This window comes from Tachyglossus aculeatus, chromosome 3 (genome assembly GCF_015852505.1).
Source record: "Tachyglossus aculeatus isolate mTacAcu1 chromosome 3, mTacAcu1.pri, whole genome shotgun sequence".
In the NCBI taxonomy this organism is placed as follows: Eukaryota; Metazoa; Chordata; class Mammalia; order Monotremata; family Tachyglossidae; genus Tachyglossus; species Tachyglossus aculeatus.
In genome coordinates this window covers 52,400,890-52,422,950 of record NC_052068.1, presented here as the reverse complement: position 1 = coordinate 52,422,950, position 22,061 = coordinate 52,400,890, and the positions used below count along the sequence as shown (strand labels likewise).

Below are 22,061 nucleotides of genomic sequence, written 5' to 3'. Positions count from 1 at the left end.
AAGGGCTGAAAATCGAGGGATAGAGGGCAGTCTTGTTGACAGCACATTATATTCTGAGCCCCACCCTGTAACCACCCTCCCAGCCAAATACCCACGGAGCATTTAAATTTAGATGCTATATCAATTTTCCTGCTGGAGTGCAGAGAAGGGTAGGGTTGGGAATGCTTGTAAACTGGCTCTCCTGCGATTGCTAGGTTATCAGAGTTCCAGTTCTGTACGTGTTGCCTCACAACACGCTTAGAACAGTGCTTTGCACATAGTAAGTGCTTAATAAATGCCATTATTATTATTATTATTATTATTATTAAAGAGCAAGTAAATGTGAAGAGAAATGATGCACTCTGCAATATCTGCCTAATGGATTGATTCAATGGTTTGCACACTAGTAGGGCTAAGGAGAGGGAGTGGAGGGATCTTTATAACAATATTTTTATTTGTTGTCTACTGCTCATCATCCCCAAAACTAAGACGCTGCTGACAGTAGGTAATGGTTACAATAAACTATCTATATAGTCATATATATCATCTATACTGCAACAGCATCCTTTCTGATCTCCTAACTTCTTGTCTCTCCCCACTAAGTCTATACTTCACTCTGATGCCCGGATTATCTTTCAACAGAAACCTTCTGGGCATATCATCCAACTCCTCAAAAATCTCCAGTGGTTGCCTATCAACCTCCATATCAAGCAAAAACTCCTCACTTTTGGTTTCAAAGCTCTCCATCACCTTGCCCCCTCCTACCTCACCTCCCTTATTTCCTTCTACATCCCAGCCCACTCACTCTGCTTCTCTGGTACTAACCTTCTCACTGTGCCGCCTGCTCACCTGTCCTGCAGTTGACCCCTGGCCCACGTCCTACCTCTGACCTGGAATGCCCCCCCTCCTCAAATCCACCAGTCACATTTCCCCCTTCAAAGCCCTACTGAAGGCTCACCTCCTCCAGGAGGTCTTCCCAGACTAAGCCCCCCTCTTCCTCAGCTTCCCCTCCCCTCCCCATTGCACCGACTCACTCCCTTTGCTCTAGCCCCCCCATAGCATTTGTATATATATATGTACATATCTATAATTCTATTTGTTTATATTGATGCTACTGATGCCTGTTTGCTTGTTTTGATGTCTGTCTCCCCCCTCCCCTAGACTGTGAGCCCATTGTGGGCAAGGATTGTCTCTCTTTGTTGCTGAATTGTACTTTCCAAGCACTTAGTACAGTTTTCTGCACACAGTAAGCACTCAATAATAATAATAATAATAATAATGATGATGGCATTTATTAAGCGCTTACTATGTGCAAAGCACTGTTCTAAGCGCTGGGGAGGATACAAAGTGATTAGGTTGTCCCACGTGGGGCTCACAGACTTAATCCCCATTTTACAGATGAGGGAACTGAGGCACAGAGAAGTCAAGTAACTTGCCCAAAGTCACACAGCTGACAAGTGGCGGAGCGGATTTGAACCCACGACCTTTGACTCCAAAGCCCGGGCTCTTTCCACTGAGCCACGCTGCTTCTCATAAGCAGCTCTGCTTCTTTTGACAATGCAGTTCAATGAGAACTGCAATTCAATACAATTGAATAAACTAGGGAGTCACCTGGAGACAAGTTCATGTGACTGGTCAGAGTATTAATGCTATACTCTCACTGACCATGGTTACACATGGTCACCCAATTGACACCCTCAATACCAACCTCTCTACTGAACTCAAATTAATTTGCTCTGCTATCCATTCACCAATCTCCCACAACTAACATATAGCCCTGGATCATCTCCACAGTATACTTCCTTCGCTCCTGAGCACCAGCTGTTACAGGAGGCTATCTAGGTAACAGGGCTGACTTTGTCCATTTCAACTTCATCCTCACCTGTTTTATTACTGCTCTCTCCTCTGCTCGACAACTGTATTCCTCCATCCTTTATTGACTCCAGTGCCTACTGCCCTTGCCAGTTGTTTCAGACTTTTAACTCCCTTCTCAAATCCCTGTCCTTCCACCACGCCTAATTTCTTGCCCTAATGACTGAGCCACATACTTTATTGAGAAAATTGAAACCATCAGGCATGATTTCCCTAAAATCTCCTTTGCTCCTCTCCAGTTCCTCCCTCTTCTTGCCCCTTCTTCAACTCCCCCATCTTTCCCAGCAGTCTCAAGAAGAGTTCTCCTGCCTACTCTCAAAAATCTACCCTTCCAACTGAGCCTACCATCTCATCCCATCACATTAATAATAATAATAATATTAATTATGGTATTTGCTAAACACTTACTATATGCCAAGCACTGTTCTAAGCCTTGGGGTGGAATGAGGTAATCGGGTTGTCCCATGTGGAGATCACAGTCTTAATCCCACAGATTAGGTAACTGAGGCACAGAGAAGTTGAGTATTTTGCCCCAGGTCACACAGCAGACAAGTGGCGGAGCCAGGATTAGAACCCACATCCTCTGACTCCCAAGCCCTTGCTCTTTCCACTAAGCCATGCTGCTTCTCCTTATCAAAACACTTGCCACTTCTTTATATTCCTCCCTGACCTCCATCTTCAAACGTTAATTCTCCAATGGCTTCTTCCCCACTGCTTTCAAACATACTTATGCTTCTCCTATCCTAAAAGAATCCTCCCTTGACCCCACAGCTCTCTCCAGTTATTGCCCCATCTCCCTCCTACCATTCCTCTCCACACTCCTTGGGTGAGTTGTCTACAATGGCTGTCTCTGCTTCCTGTTCTCCATTTCTCTCCTGGACCCCCTCCCATATGCCTACCTCCCTCTTCACTCCACAGAAACTGCCCTCTCAAAGATAGGTAATGATAATAATAATAATAACAATAGCATTTATTAAGCACTTACTATGTGCAAAGCACTGTTCTAAGTGCTGGGGAGGTTACAAGGTGATCAGGTTGTCCCACAAGGGTATCACAGTCTTAATCCCCATTTTACAGGTGAGGTCACTGAGGCACAGAGAAGTTAAGTGACTTCCCCAAAGTCACACAGCTGACAACTGGCAGAGTCAGGATTCAAACCCATAACCTCTGACTCCCAAGCCCGTGCTCTTTCCACTGAGCCACGCTGCTTCCCTTGCCAAATCCAACAGCCTCTACTCCAACATAATCCTCCTTGGCCTCTCAGCTGCTTTCAACACTGCGGACCACCCCCTTCTCATGGAAACATTATCTAGCCTTGGCTTCACTGACACTGATCTCTCCTGGTCTCCTCCTATCTCTCTGGCCATTCAGTCTCTTTCAGAAGCTCCTTCTGTGAGAGCCCCACAAGGCTAACTTCTGGGTCCTCTCTTACAGAGTCCATCTACACCCACTCCCTTGGAGAACTCATTCACTCCCATACCTTCAACTCACTTATCTATGCCAATGATTTTCAAATCTACATCTTCAGCCCTGATCTTTCTCCTCTGCAGTCTCACATTTCCTCCTGCCTTCAGGACATCTCTACTTGGATGTCCTGCCAACAACTCAAACTTAACTTGTCCAAAATAGAATTAATCTTCCCACACAAACCCTGTCTTCTCCCTGACTTTTCCATCACTGTAGACAGCACCACCAACCTACTTGGCTCACAAGCCCATAACCTTGGCAATGTCCTTGACTCATCTCATTCAATCCACACACTCAATCTGTCACAAATCCTGTTATTTCTATCTTCATAATATTGCTAAAATCTGCCCTATTCTCTCCAGCCAAACTGCTACTCTGCTGATCCAAGCACATATCCTGCTTCCTCTCTGACCTCCCTATCTCCGGTCTCTCCCCGCTTCAGTCTATACTTCACTCTGCAATGTTCTACAAAACCACTCAGCTCATGCCTCCCCACTCCTCAGAAACCTCCAATGTTTGCCCATCTATTATTATTCATTCACTGAATCATATTTATTGAATGCTTACTGTGTGCAGAGCACTGTACTTTTTATTAAATGCTGTTGAGTCATTTCCAATTCATAGCGACTCCATGGATATACTTTCTCCAGAACATTCTGTCCTCTGCTATAATCCACAACCTTTATAATAATAATAATGATAGCATTTATTAAGCGCTTACTATGTGCAAAGCACAGTTCTAAGCACTGGGGAGGTTACAAGGTGATCAGGTTGTCCCACGGGGGGCTCACAGTCTTAATCCCCATTTTACAAGTGAGGTAACTGAAGCACAGAGAAGTTAAGTGACTTGCCCAAAGTCACACAGCTGACAATTGGAGGAGCCGGGATTTGAACCCCTGAAATCTGACTCCAAAGCCCGTTCTCTTTCCACTGAGCCATGCTGCTTCCCCTAATGGTTCTTCCGTTATCATTATTATGGTCTCTATCCATTTAGCCCCTGCTCTGCCTCCTCTACATTTTCCCTGGACTTTTCCTAGCATTAGTGTTTTCTCCAGAGAATCAGTCCTCCTGATTATGTGTTCCAAATATGCTAAGTCTAGTCACTTGGCCTTCCAAAGACAACTTTGGTTTAATTTGTTTAAATCCAAAATCCATTTTGTTTGTTTTTTGGGCAGTCCATGGTATTCGCAAAAGCCTTCTCCAATGCCACATTTCCAAAGAATCGATATTCTTTCTATCCTGTTTTTTCACTGTCCAGCTTTCGGATCCATACACTGTCAGTGGAAACACCATAGAGTTGACAATCTGTGGTTTCTGTTTGCAGCTGTTTGCCCATCTACAGCTGCATTAAACAGAAACTCTTTACCATTGGCTTTAAAACAGTCAATTATCTTGCCCCCACTATCTTACTCACTGATTTCTACTACAACCCAGCATTCTCACTTTGCTCTTCATCATCATCATCATCATCAATCGTATTTATTGAGCGCTTACTATGTGCACAGAACTGTACTAAGCGCTTGGGAAGTACAAATTGGCAACATATAGAGACAGTCCCTACCCAACAGTGGGCTCACAGTCTAAAAGGGGGAGACAGATCTTCTAACTCCATCCTACTTGCTGGTCTTTGATTTCATCTATCTTTCCATTGACTTTTCTCCCATGTCCCGTCTCCAGCCTGGAACTCCCTCCCGCTTCATATCCAACACACCATCACTCTCCCCACCTTCAAAGCCTTAGTAAAAATCGCATCTCTTCCAAGAGGTCTTTCCCAGTTAAGCCCTCATTTCCCCTACTCCTTTGCCCTTCTGTAATTGGATTTGTACCCTTTACTCACCCTACCTTCAGCCTCACAGCATTTATGTACATACTGTAATTCATTTTAATACCTGTCTCCCTCTCTAGACTGTAAGCTGTGTGTGGTCAGGGAATGTGTCTCCCAACTCTTTTATATTGTACTCTCCTAAGACTTCAGAATAATGCTCTGCACACAGCAAGCACTCAATAAATACCAGAGATTGATTGACAGATTTGTCAGGCTGATTCCATAAAGCAATAACTCATAAACTTCCTCCATGGGAGTTCAGTTCTTTCTTAATGCTCCTCTGTGGAAGCCAGGCTTCTTATTTCTATCCTGAAGGATTAGCAATCAATCACTGAGTACAATAATAATAATAATTATGGCATTTTATTAAGCACTTACTATTGCAAAGCATTGTTCTAAGCACTGGGGAGGTTACAAGGTGATCAGGTTGTCCCACATGGGGCTCACAGTATTCATCCTCATTTTACAGTTGAGGTAACTGAGGCACAGAGGAGTTAAGTGACTTCCCTAAAGTCACAAAACTGACAGTTGGCAGAGCCAGGATTTGAACCCATGACCTCTGACTCCAAAGCCCATGCTCTTTTCCACTGAGCCATGCTGCTTCTCTATTTGTTGAGTGCCCACCTGGGGCACAGCATTATACATGTTTGGAATCCATGCCTTCAAAATACGCTTTTTCTAAAAGAAAGTCTTGGGATCCAGTGGAAGTTTGTTTTCGGCTGGGAACGTGTCTGTTAATCCTTTGCATTGTATTCTCCCAAATGCTTAGTACAGTGCTGTGCACATAGTAACCGCTCAATAAATAGAGATTGATTAGAGAACTGGACATTGCTTAACAGTGAGTGAGGACCATTATGCTAATTCTCAAGTAACCTAGATAATTACTGTGGAAACTTGAGAAAAATTTCCTGCCTGTTTCAATCACCACTTCAAATACAACTGCAAGTATCTGCAATCATTTAACAAGAGACATTTGTCTTCCGGAACGTTACATTATTTACTGGTCAGTCTATGTCTTAAAAATATTCTAAGTAATATAGCTCAATAAAATATTTATTATAGACTTGGAATTAAGCACATTAAGCACCTTGTCACTTTATTAACCTGAGAACTAATCAGTCTAGACAGGACCTAGCCTTAAAATCTAGTTAGTTAATGCATGATAATTACCAATTTGGCTATGATAAATGACTTGACAAAGTCATCGCTTCACTTTGCCTTGACTGCACAACAGTTGGGGTGATAAAAGATATCTGAACAACAATTCATGATGGGGTCACACATTCTTAACCTCCTTTAAAACACTTTTATAGTTCCGTATACTGGCCAATAAATTTTTTCCATTTTTTCCATGTCACCTAATAACAATTCCACACGTTTCAAGTCACACACTCTCCATAAAAAAAAATTCACATCAGTTGTGGGCTATGATCTTGTGACTGCAATGGCTTTAAGAAAACAATAGGTGGGAACCATTCTTGTGAATAATAATTGTGATATTTGTTAAGGCTCACCATATGCCAAGCACTGTACTAAGCGCTGGGGTAGATACAAGGTAATTAGGTCCCCATTTGGTTCACAGTCTAAGTAGGAAGGAAGAACAGGTATTGAATCCCCATTTTGAATCCCCATTTTGCAGATAAGGGAACTGAGGCACAAAAGTTAACTGACTTGCCCATGGTCATAGAGGAGGTAAATGTCAGAGCCAGGATTAGGATAGAGGGCCTCTGGTGACCACATAAATAGTGGATGAATTTAATTGGCTACAAAAAGTCAAGAAATCCAAGAGGGGAAGGAGAAAAAACTGAATTTGGCCCAAGCTTCATGGTTTCAAATGCCAAACAGCTTTGAAAACTTGAGGTTATATCTAAGGATAATTTGATTTAAAATAATTATCAAAAACAAACCCTCTGGCAAAGTCCAACCTTTTGCTCATCCAACTCAGTGAATCACACCCAAGCTAAAAGAGCACCAAGTGATAAACACTATGACAACGCTTGTTAGTTTCTTTTCAATTCTGCACATCCAGTGGACCCATACAAAGAGGTCTGGGAGGCCATGAATGGCATTCTCAAGGAGGCCATTTTCAATATTTATTACTCTATTTTACTTGTACATATTTACTACTCTATTTTATGAATGATGTGCATACAGCTATAATTCTATTTATTCTGACGGTTTTTACACCTGTCTACTTGTTTTGTTTTGTTGTCTGTCTCACCCTTCTAGACTGTGATCCCATTGCTGGGTAAGGACTGTCTTTATATGTTGCCGACGTGTACTTCCCAAGCACTTAGTACAGTGCTCTGCACACAGTAAGCGCTCAATAAATACAATTGAATGAATGAATGAATATTTCAATAGGCATGTAGCCTGGTGGAAAGAAGGCTTGGAAGTAGGAGAACTTGGGTTCTAATCCCAACTCCTCCAATTTTCTGCTATATAACCTTGCTTAAGTCCCTTAACTCCTCTGTGCTTCAGTTACCTCATCTGTAAAATGGGGATTAAACCCTCCTCCTTCCACCTTGGACTGTGAACCCCTGAAGGACAGGGACTGTGTCCAACCTGATTATCTTGTGCCTATGCCTGTGCTTAGTACAGTGCCTGGCACACAGTAAGCATCTAACAAGTACCATTCAATATAATACAGATTGATTTTCTTAAAATCCCAGTTTAATCCTAGTTCAACACTTTCTCAAATTACTAGCTCCACTGAGTTAATCAATTGAAAGCTACCCTTGCCTTGGCACAATTCATGATTTCCACCATGATATAATAGTGATCCTTTCAGGGGTCACTGTCCCAGGGATCTGAAAAGTAATATGAATGCTAAATAAGTACAGCTCATAAATAACTGAAAAGACAGTACATACCGGGTCCTTTGTTGGCACAAGTAGCTCTTCGATCATCATGCTGTCTCGTGCGTAGGAGCTTCGGTTCAAGGTGTAGGACCTATCCGAACTGAAGGAGCGGAGGCTGTTGTATTTACAATTAACCATTGAACAGGTTGATGACAATGAGATGAATAAAAAAAAGTTAATGCATGCAAGTTCCAAGGAACAGCAAAAGATGATAACATAAAGAATCAATTGAATAGAAAGAAAATGCTCCCTAAAGCAAAAAAGGGATAGTTCCCTTTTTAAAAAAAAAAATGTTTTTCAGCTTAATAAATGAATAAAATCAAAATTCTCGGTGACTGGATGTTTCATTTAGACCAATTTGGTTGCATCAGTGAAAAAATGAAATTTATGGACTATTTTCATTATTTCAGTATAGCAACTGAATCTATGCAATAATTGAGTAACTGCAGGATTGCTGTTAAGAGTCCCTAAATTTGAACTTGAGAAACTTTTCTGAGGATGAAAGTTGTGTTTAGTATACTCTGTTTTCTAGGATCCGGTCCAACGGTGCCCTTGATTTTGAACCACTGGAACACAAGGTAAGACCTCACAGGTGGGTTAAGGCTATTTATCTGGCTGGCTTTCTTTGACTGGGAATTATAAACTGCTGGATTTGATTGAAGTTTAGTCTTATGCCCAAGAATGTTGCTTGCTTTAAATAGGCTCTTATTTTATAGCTACGACTCAGCAGAAGAAATTGAGATGGTGCCAACAGAGAAGGTGGTCCTGTCTCCACTGCCTGGGTAATCCACACTGAATTTAGGGTGTCTGTTGACACTGACTGAGCATGTCTGTCTCTACCTGCTTGCCTGACTCCAGGAATAAAATAATAGCAACAAGCAAGCAGGGATTTTGCCTTTCATTAGTTTGGACATCATAAAGCCTACTTCTTTAATTGGCCTAATCTTCCTAGTTGGCTTACTAAGTAGGGGAAGACAAAGCAATTTCAACCACTGTTGAGGTCTCAGAGATAAACTGTTCTGTGGCTACAAATTGCACCCATTCTCCTTACCAGCTGTCCCACAGTGAATGTGGCTGGATGCAGGGAGATTGAATGGCAGTATGGATGGCTCAGCACAAGGTATCATCAATACTATAAAATCAAATCAAGCACATGTCCTGCTCTTTCCCCTCCCACTGTTGGTGGGAGCTCCTTGTGGGCAGGTTAGAGCAGTGCTTGGCACATAGTAAGCACTTAAATACCGTCATATCTATCTACCAATAGTGTTGCATTGTACTTTCCCAAGTACTTAGAACAGTGCTCTGCACACGGTAAGTGTTCAATGAATAGCACTGATTGATAGAGTTGTGGGTGGGGGAAAAGTATGCACCACTCTATCTTCATGAACCACATGTGCAAATGAGCAAGAGATTCTCTTTCAGTAACATTCACATCCATTGATGTGATCTCACTGGGAACAGCTATGTCTCTGAACTAAAGAACAACTCTACCTACTCTCTACTGAACAGGTCTCACTCCCTTAAATCCCCCTTTCCTCCCCAGTCTTTTCTTTTTCTTCTCCCTTCAGGCTGAACACGTTCCTCCTTCTTCTCTATTCTACCTCCAATTCTTCCCTTATTTCCCCACCTGTCTAGTCTTCTTATTGCTATTCCTTCTTCTCAAGAGCAACCACCCTTCAGCTCACCACCCAAGGAATCAGTGACATGGAGGGGTGGGCTGAATGGGAGGAGAGGAAATAAGTTAAACTACATAGAAGAGGGAAAAATTCAGGGAGCTCATATGTAGAAGAGGTGAATCTCTAGTTGAGAATGAATCTCTTCAAGAGACCCTACATAATATTTCTAACATTGGCCAATATTCCATGACCATCCACTCACTTAGTATAGTGCTCTGCACACAGTAAGTGCTCAATAAATACGACTGAATGAATGAATGAATCCAAGTTTGCCTTTGTACCATCATGGGGAGGGGAGGTGGTGACTCTCTGGGTCCCAGGCCATTCAACCACTTGAACCACAAGAGATTTTCAGGAGGAAAATTCCTCCAGTCTGCTAAAGCAAAGAAAGGTCTGACAACTGCCACTCACCACTACTTCCCAAGCGCTTAGTACAGTGCTCTGCACACAGTAAGTGCTCAATAAATACGATTGATGATGATGATGATGAGAGCCTCATAACAATTATAATAATAATGATGGTATTTGTTAAATGCTTACTATGTGCCAAGCACTGTTCTAAGCGCTGGGGGAGATGCAAGGTAATCAGGTTGTCCCACATGGGATTCACAGTCCTAATCCCCATTTTACAGATGAGGGAAATGAGGCATTGAGAAGTGAATTGACTTGCCCAAGGTCACAGCTGACAAGTGGCAGAGCTGGGATTAGAACCCATGACTTCTGACTCCCAAGCCCGGGCTCTTTCCACTAAGCCATGCTGCTTCGCATGACAGTAAACAACAAACAAAACACAAAAACTCTTCTTAAATTTCCAGCATCCCAGCTCAGGCTCCTGACTTTCTCAAGGTTATTCCCTTTGAATAAATATAGATGTCAGTGGATTTCAAAATCCTGCTAATTATAATGTGAATTATTAAGGCACCAAAGTTCATATACCATGAAAACTGGGAAATTTTACTTCTGAAAAAGTGAAAAGTGTGCAGTGAAAAAGCCCTGTAATATTGTGCATGTAAATGCACCCTGAAAGTTATAAATTGGAAATGCTAAAAGATAACTTTTAAAAAGGTATTCCAAGTCACTATTTAAAAAAATCCAGCGAACAAAAAGAAGCTGAAACCATTCATTTTCCCCAGTTTAAAAGTCTCCAATAACCTCATGCATCTTACAGAACTTATTGGAACAAAGTCCTTTCGAGTACTAATTCAGTTGCTCTCCATTCTGTTATCCATGTAACCACATACTAATTTAACGTTTCTGATCAAAGCCTCAAAATGAATTGCCAATTTTGTCATATTGTACAGATTCACAAAACACTAATGTTTTAATATTGAGCACAAAAAAAGCACATCACATCTTACCACAATGCTGAATAACATAAAAATGAGGCAGGGAAGAGCACAAAAACGAAAAACGGTGCTGTGTCTCCTTACCTGATCTTAGGACTATTTTAAGAAATGTATAAGGGAAAAGAAATAAGAGAAACAGAAAGCAAAGAATCAGACATGAAAAATAAAAGTGCTATGGCTGAATGACTTGACACGTTGAATGCACTCATTCCTTAATGTTACACTCAGAATATTTTACTTGATTAAATCACAACGTGCTCTGATCGGGTACCCCATAGTTTTTTTCTTTTTCTTTTTTTTTGGCTCTGAGCATAACATATGTAGATTTTGCTGATGTAGAAATGGGTTACATAGAGTAGCAGCAAATAATAATGGCGCTGTAAACTCAGAAATATGGAAACCTTAAGACTCTCTCCAGACAAATAAAATAACACTCTCAATGAAATCGCCTGCCTGACCAAGATCTCCTTGCTGGATTTCAACTCCTTTCAGGATCTTCCACAGACACAGGTAGGCACAGCTCACCTATTAATATGTGACGTGGATCAAAGAACAAAACTCTGTCCTAAAATGCACACAAGGTTTTAATTTTAGTGTTAAAAAATTCGTAACCGTGAGTGGTTAGGTAGGAATACCACAGATTATAAACATTTTTTTTCCCTACGTTTAATTCTATTCTATTCACCAGCTATGTTCAAATTTCTGGGGTTCCCCGATGGTCGTCAGTTGTAAAACAAAAATCTTATTAAATTGTGCGGGGTTAGAGATACCCTAATTGATTAAAACAAAGAAGAGCCCATTCAGAAGGCAGGCTTGGATCTCTGAGGCATCCGCAACAAAAGACTGAAGGATAAACATCTTTACTTTGTGGGAAGCGCCATTCACCGTCAGACAATGAAACGTTTTACAACAGATCATTAAACCATAGGAAAATGTCCCCAGGGTTCTGGTTTGGGAGGTTTAATTATTAGCTTCAAAATCATTTGACTGTCAGCAAACATGCAGTTAATCCACCACTAGAGGAACCAATCTCCACATTCTACACACATTCAAGGTGGTTTCTAGCATTTCAAAAGTGAGTTACGGCCAAGTTTCCACTTATCCAAACCTTTAGCGCTAAACACAAGAAAGAATGAAATCAATTGCCCGCTACATCTTGGCAAACAGGAACATTCTCTATCAGGAAAAGCTTTTCTTCCTCCTTCCACATAAATAATACGGTAGATTTAACGAAGATACACAGCCTTGTAAGGCGGTTTGGGGAATAGGGTTATCTCATCTGAGCTTTCACCAGTAAAGAAGAAAAAAAAGAGGCAGCATTAATATTCATTCAATCGTATTTATTGAGCGCTTAATGTGCGCAGAGCACTGTACTAAGCGCTTGGAAAGTACAATGTAATGGCGAATTTGTTTTGGTCCCAACCACTGTTTCCATCAGATGGACAATGGAGTAAAGAAAGGAATCGATAAACAGGAGTGTTCTGCTCACTGACAACTGAGATTTCCTTCCTCTAGAGAGTAAAAAGTTTCCTTCGAAACCTCAGTTCTATATAGGGTCTCCCAGTTTGCCGATCACAGCTTGGGATATTATGTTTGATGTATGACAGTACAGCAGAAAAAAAGAAAGAGCAGTTAATTTGTTCAGCCCTACATATTAATATGGCTAAAACCGGGGAACTTAAAATAGCCAAGCCTGGATGTTTCTGTAAGTGACCCACAGCCCCAAAATACATTTTCGCCGATCAAAATACATATCTTTTAAGGCCAGAAAAGACAGAATTTTATGACAGAGTAATACTCAAGGTGCAGCGGATGCAAGAAACACAAAAAACAACACAGAATACCTGGCAGAGCGAGCGCCTAAACTAAAGCCCATGTATCCTTCCGCGGGCAGGGAATCATCTCCCAGCTCTTTCAGGTCCTGTGGCCCAAGATATTTGTCCGTGTCACCCGTCATGGCATCTTCACCTGCCAAGATCAAGCAAGCTAAAATCAGAAGCCACCCGCTGCATAGAGGGCCTTGGGTCAGTTATTTCACAAGACTCTCCCCTACGGCCGCTGGCAGATCATCAATCACTTCCTATTCATCCCCAAAGGCGTTTTCCCATATTAGCAGGTCCGAGTTCGGGCCTTATTTTAAGGAGGTTTGGGGGTAGGGGGGTGGGGGGAGAATATATACAGGATTCCTGATTTAGACGAATTCAAACAGTTTAAGCAGTGTCTCGAACATGGCTTTTAAACCTATTTTCCCCTAGGTTGCTAGGAAAGCCAGGACAATTGATCGCGGCATCCTGCAAGGCACATGTGAAGGGCCAGAGGGCCTGGGGGGGTCGGGAGTCCCTTTCCCCACAAAATGACCGGTTTCTCCTGGGAAACACATTCCGAATTACCCACTTCTTGAAGCGTGGGACAAGCACGTGTGTTACAAAGCAAGGGCCTTGCGGGCACATCATGATTCCTCGGGGAGGGAGCTGAAACGAGTTAAAGTCCCCCAAAGCTATAAATTTATTCCACTGGTGCCCGTTACCCTGAATTAGAAATTCATCCCGATGACTCTAATCCTTTAAATACTCTCGGGGGGTGGGGTGGGAAACCTTAAACCCCTCGGAGGTTAATTAACCCTGAAGCAACAGCTTTGGAGGGCTTCTAGGGGGTGGGGGCGGGGAGAAGACCAGAAGAGTTCGGCCTGGAGTCGGAGCCCGGTGGGAAAGAGTTAAAGACCCACCGAGTCCCCGGACAAGGCACCGCCCGCCCCTGCCCCTCGCCCCCAAAACGCGTTTCCTGAGAACTGAGACCCTCCTGGGAAGGTTCTATTTCTTTGGAAACGCAGAACACCCTCCCTCAGTTTACCCAGCCCTCTTCCCCCCTACATACACACACTAACACACCCTTTCCCCTCCCTCTAAATGCAGAGCCAACGCTTACTCCTCCGGGAAAACACACACACACACACACACACACACACACACACACATATCCCCCTCCCCACCCCCTAAATGCAGAAACAGTCCTTCTCCAGGAAAACACATACACAAATCAATCAATCAATCGTATTTATTGAGCGCTTAACTGTGTGCAGAACACTGTACTAAGCGCTTGGGAAGTACAAGTTGGCAACATACAGAGACAGTCCCTACCCAACAGTGGGCTCACAGTCAAGAAGGGGGAGACAGAGAACAAAACCAAACATATTAACAAAATAAAATAAATAGAACATATATGTACAAGTAAAATAGAGTAATAAATATGTACAAACATATATACAGGTGCTGTGGGGAAGGGAAGGAGGTAAGACGGGGGGGGATGGAGACAAACACATACATACACACCCTCTCCGCTCCCCCTAAATGCAGAGCCAGCCCGTATTCCTCCAGAAAAACACACACACAAACACACACATACACACCTTCTCCCCTCCCCCTAAATGCAAAGCCAGCCATTACTCCTCCGGGAAAACACACACACAAACACCCCCCCCCCCCCCCCCCCCGCCAAATGCAGAGCCAGGGTTTACTCCTTCAGAAAAACACACACATACCCACACAATCACACGCCACACTCTCTCCCCTCCCCCTAAATGCAGAGCCAGCTTTTACTCCTCCGGGAAAACACACACAGACACCCAAACACAAAGACACCCTTTCCCCTCCTTCTCCCCCAATACAGAGCCAGCGCTTACTCCTCCGGGAAGCCATCCATCCATCCAACCACTCATTCATTCATTCAATTGTATTTATTGAGCGCTTACTGTGTACAGAGCACTGGACTAAGCGCTTGGAAAGTACAATTCGGCCACAGAGAGAGACAATCCATCCACCCGCCCCAGGCCGGTCTGTCGCCCCTCCCCAGGCCGGACAGGCCCGGGGGCAGAGTCACAATCAGCTCCGCGTCCGTGGGACTCTCCGGCCTCCTCCTCCTCTTCCTCTCACTCCTCCTCCTCCTCCTCCCCCCTTCCCCCCTTCCCCTTCCCTCTTCCTCCTGTCCCTCTTCCTCCTGCCCCTCTTCCCCCTCCTCCTGCCCCTCTTCCCCCTCCTCCTCCTCCCCCCTCCTGCCCCTCTTCCCCCTCCTCCTCCTCTTCCTCCCTCCCTCCCCCACCTCCCTTTCCCTCCCCCACCCCGTCCTCCTCCTCCGCTCGGGGAGACCAACTGAGTTCAGTCCGACTCAATTAGTAATAATAATAATAATAGTATTTGTTAAACTCTTACTATGTGCAAAGCACTGTTCTAAGCGACAGGGTGGTTAAAACTCCCCCTTCCTCCCGCCCCCTTCCTTCCCCTCCCCGTGCTGGGGCCAGTCCTTCCCAAGCGCCTCCCGCGGGGATTAAAGTTTGCTGGTCGGGCCGAGGCGAGGACCGGAGTTATTGGCATGTAAATGGGTCGGGGGGCCCTGCCGGAGGTCAACCGGGCTGTAATCCGACACCGAGGCCAGCCGCCCCCGGGACCAGCCCCTAATCGCGCCCCGCAGCCGCGAAGGCGCACCGTGGGATGCCATTCATTCCATATAATAATAATAATAACAATGATAATGGCATTTGTTAAACGCTTACTATGTGCCAAGCACTGTTATAAGCGCTGGGGGGATACAAGGTGATCAGGTTGTCTCACGTGGGGCTCACAGTCTCCGTCCCCCTTTTACAGATGAGGAAACTGAGGCCCAGAGAAGTGAAGTGACTGGCCCAAAGTCACACAGCTGACAAATGGCAGAGGCGGCATTAGAACCCACGACCTCTGACTCCCAAGCCCAGGCTGTTTCCACTAAACCACGATCTGTGCGCAGAGCACTGTGCTAAGAGGTTGGTAAGTACAATTCGGCCAGCTCCCTCTTCTGCGAGGGTCAGCTCTGTCTGCAGCCAGGAACGGCGGGGCAGTGCCGGTTATTTAGGGCTCACTGTTAAGTGGATGGAGAGGACACAGAGAAATGATGATGATGATGATGATGATGGTATATGTTAAGCGCTTACTATATGCCAAGCACTGTTCTAAGCGCTGGGGGAGATACAAGGTATCAGGTTGTCCCACATGGGGCTAACACAGTCTTAATCCCCATTTTCCAGATGATGTAACTGAGGCACAGAGAAGTTAAATGACTTGCCCAAAGTCACACAGCTGACAAGTGGCAGGGCAGGGATTAGAACCCACGACCTCTGACTCCCAAACCCGTGCTCTTTCCACTGAGCCACGCTGCTCCTCTGAAAGAAGGAGAGGGGTGAGAAGTGGTGGTAGGTGGGGTGGAGAAAGCATAGAGATAAGGGATGGAGAACAGAAGGCAGGGGACAAAGGAAAAAAAGGAGATGAGCAGAGAAAGGAGAGAAAGAAAAAGAAACCCAGAAGTTCCTTAGGAATGCTGAAACTGCGTGTCCCCAGAGATAACAGGCAATCTTTCATTCAATCATTCATTTAATCGTATTGATTGAGCACTTACTGTGTGCGCAGCACTGTACTAAGCACTTGGAAAGTACAATTCGGCAACAGAGACAATCCCTACCCACCAATGGGCTTTGTTATTTAATAATAATGATGGTATTTGTTAAATGCTTACTAGGTGCCAAGCACTGTTCTGAGCGCTGTGGGAGATACAAGGTTATTAGGTTGTCCCAAGTGGGGCTCACAGGCTTAACCCCCATTTTTCAGATGGGGTAACTGAGGCACAGAAAAGTTAAGCGACTTGTCCAAAGTCATACAGCTGACAAGTGGCGGAACAGGATTAGAACCCACGACCTCTGACTCCCAAACCCGTGCTCTTTCCACTAAGCCACGCTGTTTACTAAGGAGTAACTTGGCCGCAGTGAAATTATTCAACGTTCCTGTTTTTCAGTTTTAAAATAACGCCAACAGAGAAATAGATGAAAGGGGTGGCAGAGAGAGAAAGTGTGATTTCGATTGGAACGTTGTTGGGGGAAGGACAGGAGTCTATCATTTTCCTAGTTTTTTCAGTGAAATTATTCAACGTTCCTGTTTTTCAGTTTTAAAATAACGCCAACAGAGAAATAGATGAAAGGGGTGGCAGAGAGAGAAAGTGTGATTTGGACTGGAGCGTTGTTGGGGGAAGGACAGGAGTCTATCATTTTCCTAGTTTTTTCTTTTTTCTTTCTTCTCCCCACCTCCTGTCCTCGGCCTCATTGCTACTCCACCGGTTAGATATTTTCAGCAGATGAAAAGCTAGTCACATGGTGGACAAAACTCCATGCGGGCTGCTGGCTGAGCAGATTAAAATCATCATTCCTGCGCATAAATTTAGCAGATAACAGTTGAGGTACTGGGATAGAGAGGCGACAAAGGGTTGTAAACTCTCTTGCTGAAGTGAGGCTTTGTAGTGTTTTTTTGTTCACCACAGAAAACCAGTGGAAAAAACTATGACAAAGGATTTCCAGTCTCTAAGGCCCCTATTCTCGTTCAACTATTTATTGCTGCTTATTGCTGCTTGGGCCATCCCTGCCCTTCACGGATAAATCTACAGTACCAACTGAATTAGCTCTTCTTTCCTACATCTTAAGGCTAGACTTTTCCAAAGTGAGTTCAAGGTACAAAGTTAAACTCCATTTTTGCAGACCAAATGCCCTAGGGAGAAAGGACAATTCAGCACTTCAGATTCTTCAGTTCATTCATTCATTCAATCATATTTATTGAGCGCTTACTGTGTGCAGAGCACTGTACTAAGAGCTTGGGAAGTACAAGTTGGCAACATATAGAGACGGTCCCTACCCAACAGTGGGCTCACAGTCTAGAAGGGGGAGACAGAGAACAAAACAAAACATATTAACAATTAACATATTCAGTCCTGCTGCCATTTTAGTGGGCTTCATCTTGCCCTCTAGATTGAAAGCTCGTTAAGTGCTTAACACAGGGCCCAGCACATAGTAAGTGCTAAATAAATACTTCTGTTTGATTGGAGGTCCCACTCTGACAGAACCACCCATGCAACTAGCCTGCAGGCTCATCAATCTTTTAAGTCTTTCTGTGTTGAATTGCGACTGGGTGCCAGGAGGTACTAAAGTTAAATCATGTTAATGTTAAATGGGAAAGTGTGTGAAATATCTTTAGAGTGGTTAATTAAAACTGTGGGATCTGGAAATTTTCCCATCAGTCAATGGATCTTCTAGACTGTATGCTTGTTGTGGGCAGGGAACTTGCCGGCTAACTCTGTTGTATTGTCCTCTGCCAAGCACTTAGTACAGTGCTCTGCACATAGTAAGCACTCAAAAATACCACTGATTGATTAATTCAACCACTATATTCTTGGATAGAGCAAACAAAGCATTCTTCTTCATCTTGGCTTTAAAAAGCCAGTCTCCTTTTAAATCTGCTTTATGATAATTTTTTGCTTCCCAGATTCCTAAATGTGGCCTAGTGGATAGAGCATGGACTGGAAATCAGAAGGTCATGGGTTGTAATCTGGACTCTGCCACTTGTCTGCTGTGTGATCTTGGGCAAGCCACTTCATTTCTTTGGGCCTCAGTTCCCTATTTGGAAAATGGGAATTGAGACTGTGAGCCCTTTGTGGCACAGGGACTGTGTCCAACCTGATTTGCTTATATCCACCAAAGCGCTTAGTACAATGCTTGGCACACAGTAAGCACTTAAATATCATTATTATTATTATGATCATCTTCCCAGGCTTAGGTGTTCTAGAATAGAGCATGATCGGTCATCAGCTTTTCTTCGGCAGCTAATGATGGTTCATTTCCCTTCCTGCTTGAGATCTTAGTTCCACTCCAATTTGGCATTTGAAGATTCAGTGTAGCAGAATGGGAAGATTATGATTCTAAGAGTCAGAAAAAATGGGTTCTAATTCTAGCTATGCCATTAGCCTAACACAAGACTTGGACAAATCACTTAACGTCACAGTGCCTCACTTGTAAAATGAACAAAATCATATCTGGATCCCCCTCTCAAAGGATGTAACTGAGCCCAGACTGAGCCCCCTCCTTCCTCTCCCCCTCCTCCCCCTCTCCATTCCCCCCCACCGCCTTACCTCCTTCCCTTCCCCACAGCATCTGTATATATGTATATATGTTTGTACGTATTTATTACTCTATTTATTTATTTATTTTACTTGTACATATTTATTCTATTTATTTTATTCCATTAATATGTTTTGTTTTGTTCTCTGTCTCCCCCTTCTAGACTGTGAGCCCACTGTTGGGTAGGGACCGTCTCTATATGTTGCCAACTTGTACTTCCCAAGTGCTCAGTACAGTGCTCTGCACACAGTAAGCGCTCAATAAATACGACTGAATGAATGAATGAATGAATGAATGAATGTAATCTCTTTCTAAACTATAAGTTCACTGTGGGCAGGGAACATGTCTACCAACTCTATTTTATTTTACTCCTCCAAGCACCCAGCTCTGCACCCAGTAAGCCCTCAATAAGTACCACAGATTGATATTGTGAGGCTGACAATGAGATGAGGTATCCTTATTAATGTAGAAGAGAGGTATATGAATAGCTTTATCGGGATTTTCTGTAGCAACTGATTCTTCACACTTTTCTTTGAAAGAAACCCTAACTGATGAAATATCAGGAAATACCAGTTGGCAATACTGGAAGCAGCGTGGTTCAGTGGGAAAGAGCCCGGGCTTTGGAGTCAGAGGTCATGGGTTCAAGTCCCAGCTCCACCACTTGTCAGCTGTGTGACTTAGGGCAAGTCACTTCACTTCTCTGGGCCTCAGTTCCCTCATCTGTAAAATGGGGATGAAGACTGTGAGCCCCACGTGGGACAACCTGATCACCTTGTATCCCCCCTGTGCTTAGAACAGTGCTTTGCACATAGTAAGCGATTAATAAATGCCATCATTATTATTATTATAGAGAAGCAGCATGGCGTAATGGATAGACCACGGGTCTGGGAGTCAGAAGGCTGTGGGTTCTAATTCTGGTTCTGCCACTTATCTGCTGTGTGACCTTGGGCAAGTCCCTTCACTTCTCTGAGCCTCAGATACCTCATCTGGAAAATGGGGATTGAGAGCCCCATAAGGGACAGGGACTGTATCCACCCTAGTGCTTACTACAGTGCCTAGCACACAGTAAGCACTTTACAAATACTACTATTGTTATTATTATTATTATTGTCATCTTGTTATCTGCTGAATGGCAGAGCTGGCTTCAGGCATTTTGCTGTCCCAACCGTTGTGACTATGAATGCTCACATGCAACATTAGCAAGCAGTTTAAGGTAATGAGGTAAGAAATGGGATGGACAGCAAAATGCCTGAAGCCAACTCTGCCATTCAGCAGGTTACAACAAGGCAATACTATTGACTGGTATTTCCTGGCATTTTACCAATTACAGTTTCTTTCAAAGAAAGGGCTCAGAATCACTTACTAAGGAGGATCCTGATAAAGCTATCCATACACCTCTATTCTACACTAATAAAGATACATTATTTTATTTTCATCCTAACAATATCAATCAATCCAATGCATTTATTAAGTGCTTACTATTTGCCTGTCACTTTACTAAGTACTTGGGTAAATCATAATGATAGTAATAATATTAATAGTATTTGTTAAGCACTTACTATATGCCAAGCATTGTAGAAATGAGATAATCAGTTCCCACATGGGCTCACAGTAAGTGGGAGGGAGGACAGGGTGAATCATCATTTTGCAGATGAGGGAACTGAGGCATACAGAAATTAACTGACTCGTCCCAGGTCACACAACTCATAGTGGTGGAGCCAAGATTAGCACTCAGGTTCTCTGACTCCATTCCACTAGGCCACGGCTACTCCTCTAATCAAGCTGAACACAAGCTAAGAGCTTCAGAGAGTACAAAATAACAGAACTGGTAGATATGTTCCCTGTCAGCAATGAGCAGAGAGCAGAAAATATTACTCAGCAATTGAGAGTTTTTAGAACTGTAAAGTGAGGTGCTGATTCTAAACTAGCCTTGTCTGACTAGTGGTCTGTGAATTCCCTCCATGGCACAAGGCCACAAAAGTGAAAGAGCCTAGGCTAATCTCCAGGAGGAGTTCTATAATCACATTTCAAATGTTCTTCAGGTTTTGGCACCACCCAGTGGGTTTTTGCCTCAGCTTCTTTCTAGACTTGGCAGTTTCAAGCATTAGACCTGTGGAGAGTCTCTGGAGGACAATAAAGGCAGCCACATGTAGCAAGTACTCTGCCAAAACCCACTGAAGTAGTGTCCTTTGTCCTCTCTGAAGAAGACCATGTTGGGTCAGCTTCCAGAGGCATCCCTGTATAATTTTTATAATAATAATAATAATAACGGCATTTATTATGTGCTTACTATGTGTAAAGCATTGTTCTAAGCACTGGGGAGGTTACAAGGTGATCAGGTTGTCCCACGGGAGGCTCACAGTCTTAATCCCCATTTTACAGATGAGGTAACTGAGGCACAGAGAAGTTAAGTGACTTGCCCAAAGTCACACAGCTGACAATTGGCGGAGCCGGGATTTGAACCCCTGACCTCTGACTCCAAAGCCCGTGTTCTTTCCACTGAGCCACGCTGCTCAATAATGCTTTATGGCATTTATTAAGCGCTTACTATGTGCAAAGCACTGTTCTTTGGGTTTCACTAATACTAATGAAGGGCAATTCTAATAATAATAATTGTGGTATTTGTTAAGTGCTTACTATGTGCCAGACATGGTTTTAAGTGCTGGGGTAGATACAGGTAAATTGGATTGGATACAGTCCTTGTCCCACGTGGGGCTCACAGTCTCAATACCCGTTTTACAGATGAGGTGACTGAAGCACAGAGAAGTGAAATGACTTGCCCAAGACCACCCAGCAGACAAGTGGTGGAGTTGGGATTAGAACCCATCACCTTCTGAATCCCAGGCCCGTGCTCTATCCCCTACACCACACTGCTTCCTGCCACCCTCCCTCTGCCCTATCAGGGCATAATACAAGGCTTATGTCAGTACTTGTAGTAGGTTAGTTTAATGATCCATTGAGCAGGGCGTCAAATTGGCATGTCTGAGCCAATCCAAAAATCCTTGAAGACCTAAGCCAGTTCAAGAGCCTCTGGAGTCACCCCAGGACATGTGAAAAGTTACTAGGGTGGGCCCA

At 43.6% G+C, this 22,061-nt stretch overlaps 1 protein-coding gene across 23 annotated transcripts in view; it reads right to left on the bottom strand.

Annotated features, from left to right (window-relative positions):
• Positions 1 to 22,061, bottom strand: part of ANK3 (ankyrin 3) — a 710,530-nt gene that overhangs the window by 83,305 nt on the left and 605,164 nt on the right. For 12 of the 23 annotated variants that reach the window (XM_038743727.1, XM_038743734.1, XM_038743724.1 and 9 more), the window contains 3 exons: positions 12,871 to 12,994; positions 11,111 to 11,122; positions 8,017 to 8,119 (listed from right to left, as the gene is read on the bottom strand). In XM_038743727.1, coding sequence (XP_038599655.1) covers positions 8,017 to 8,119; positions 11,111 to 11,122; positions 12,871 to 12,994 — 239 coding nt within the window. The remainder of the gene's footprint in view (positions 1 to 8,016; positions 8,120 to 11,110; positions 11,123 to 12,870; positions 12,995 to 22,061) is intronic. The other 11 variants (XM_038743725.1, XM_038743739.1, XM_038743745.1 and 8 more) reach the window with 3 other exon arrangements.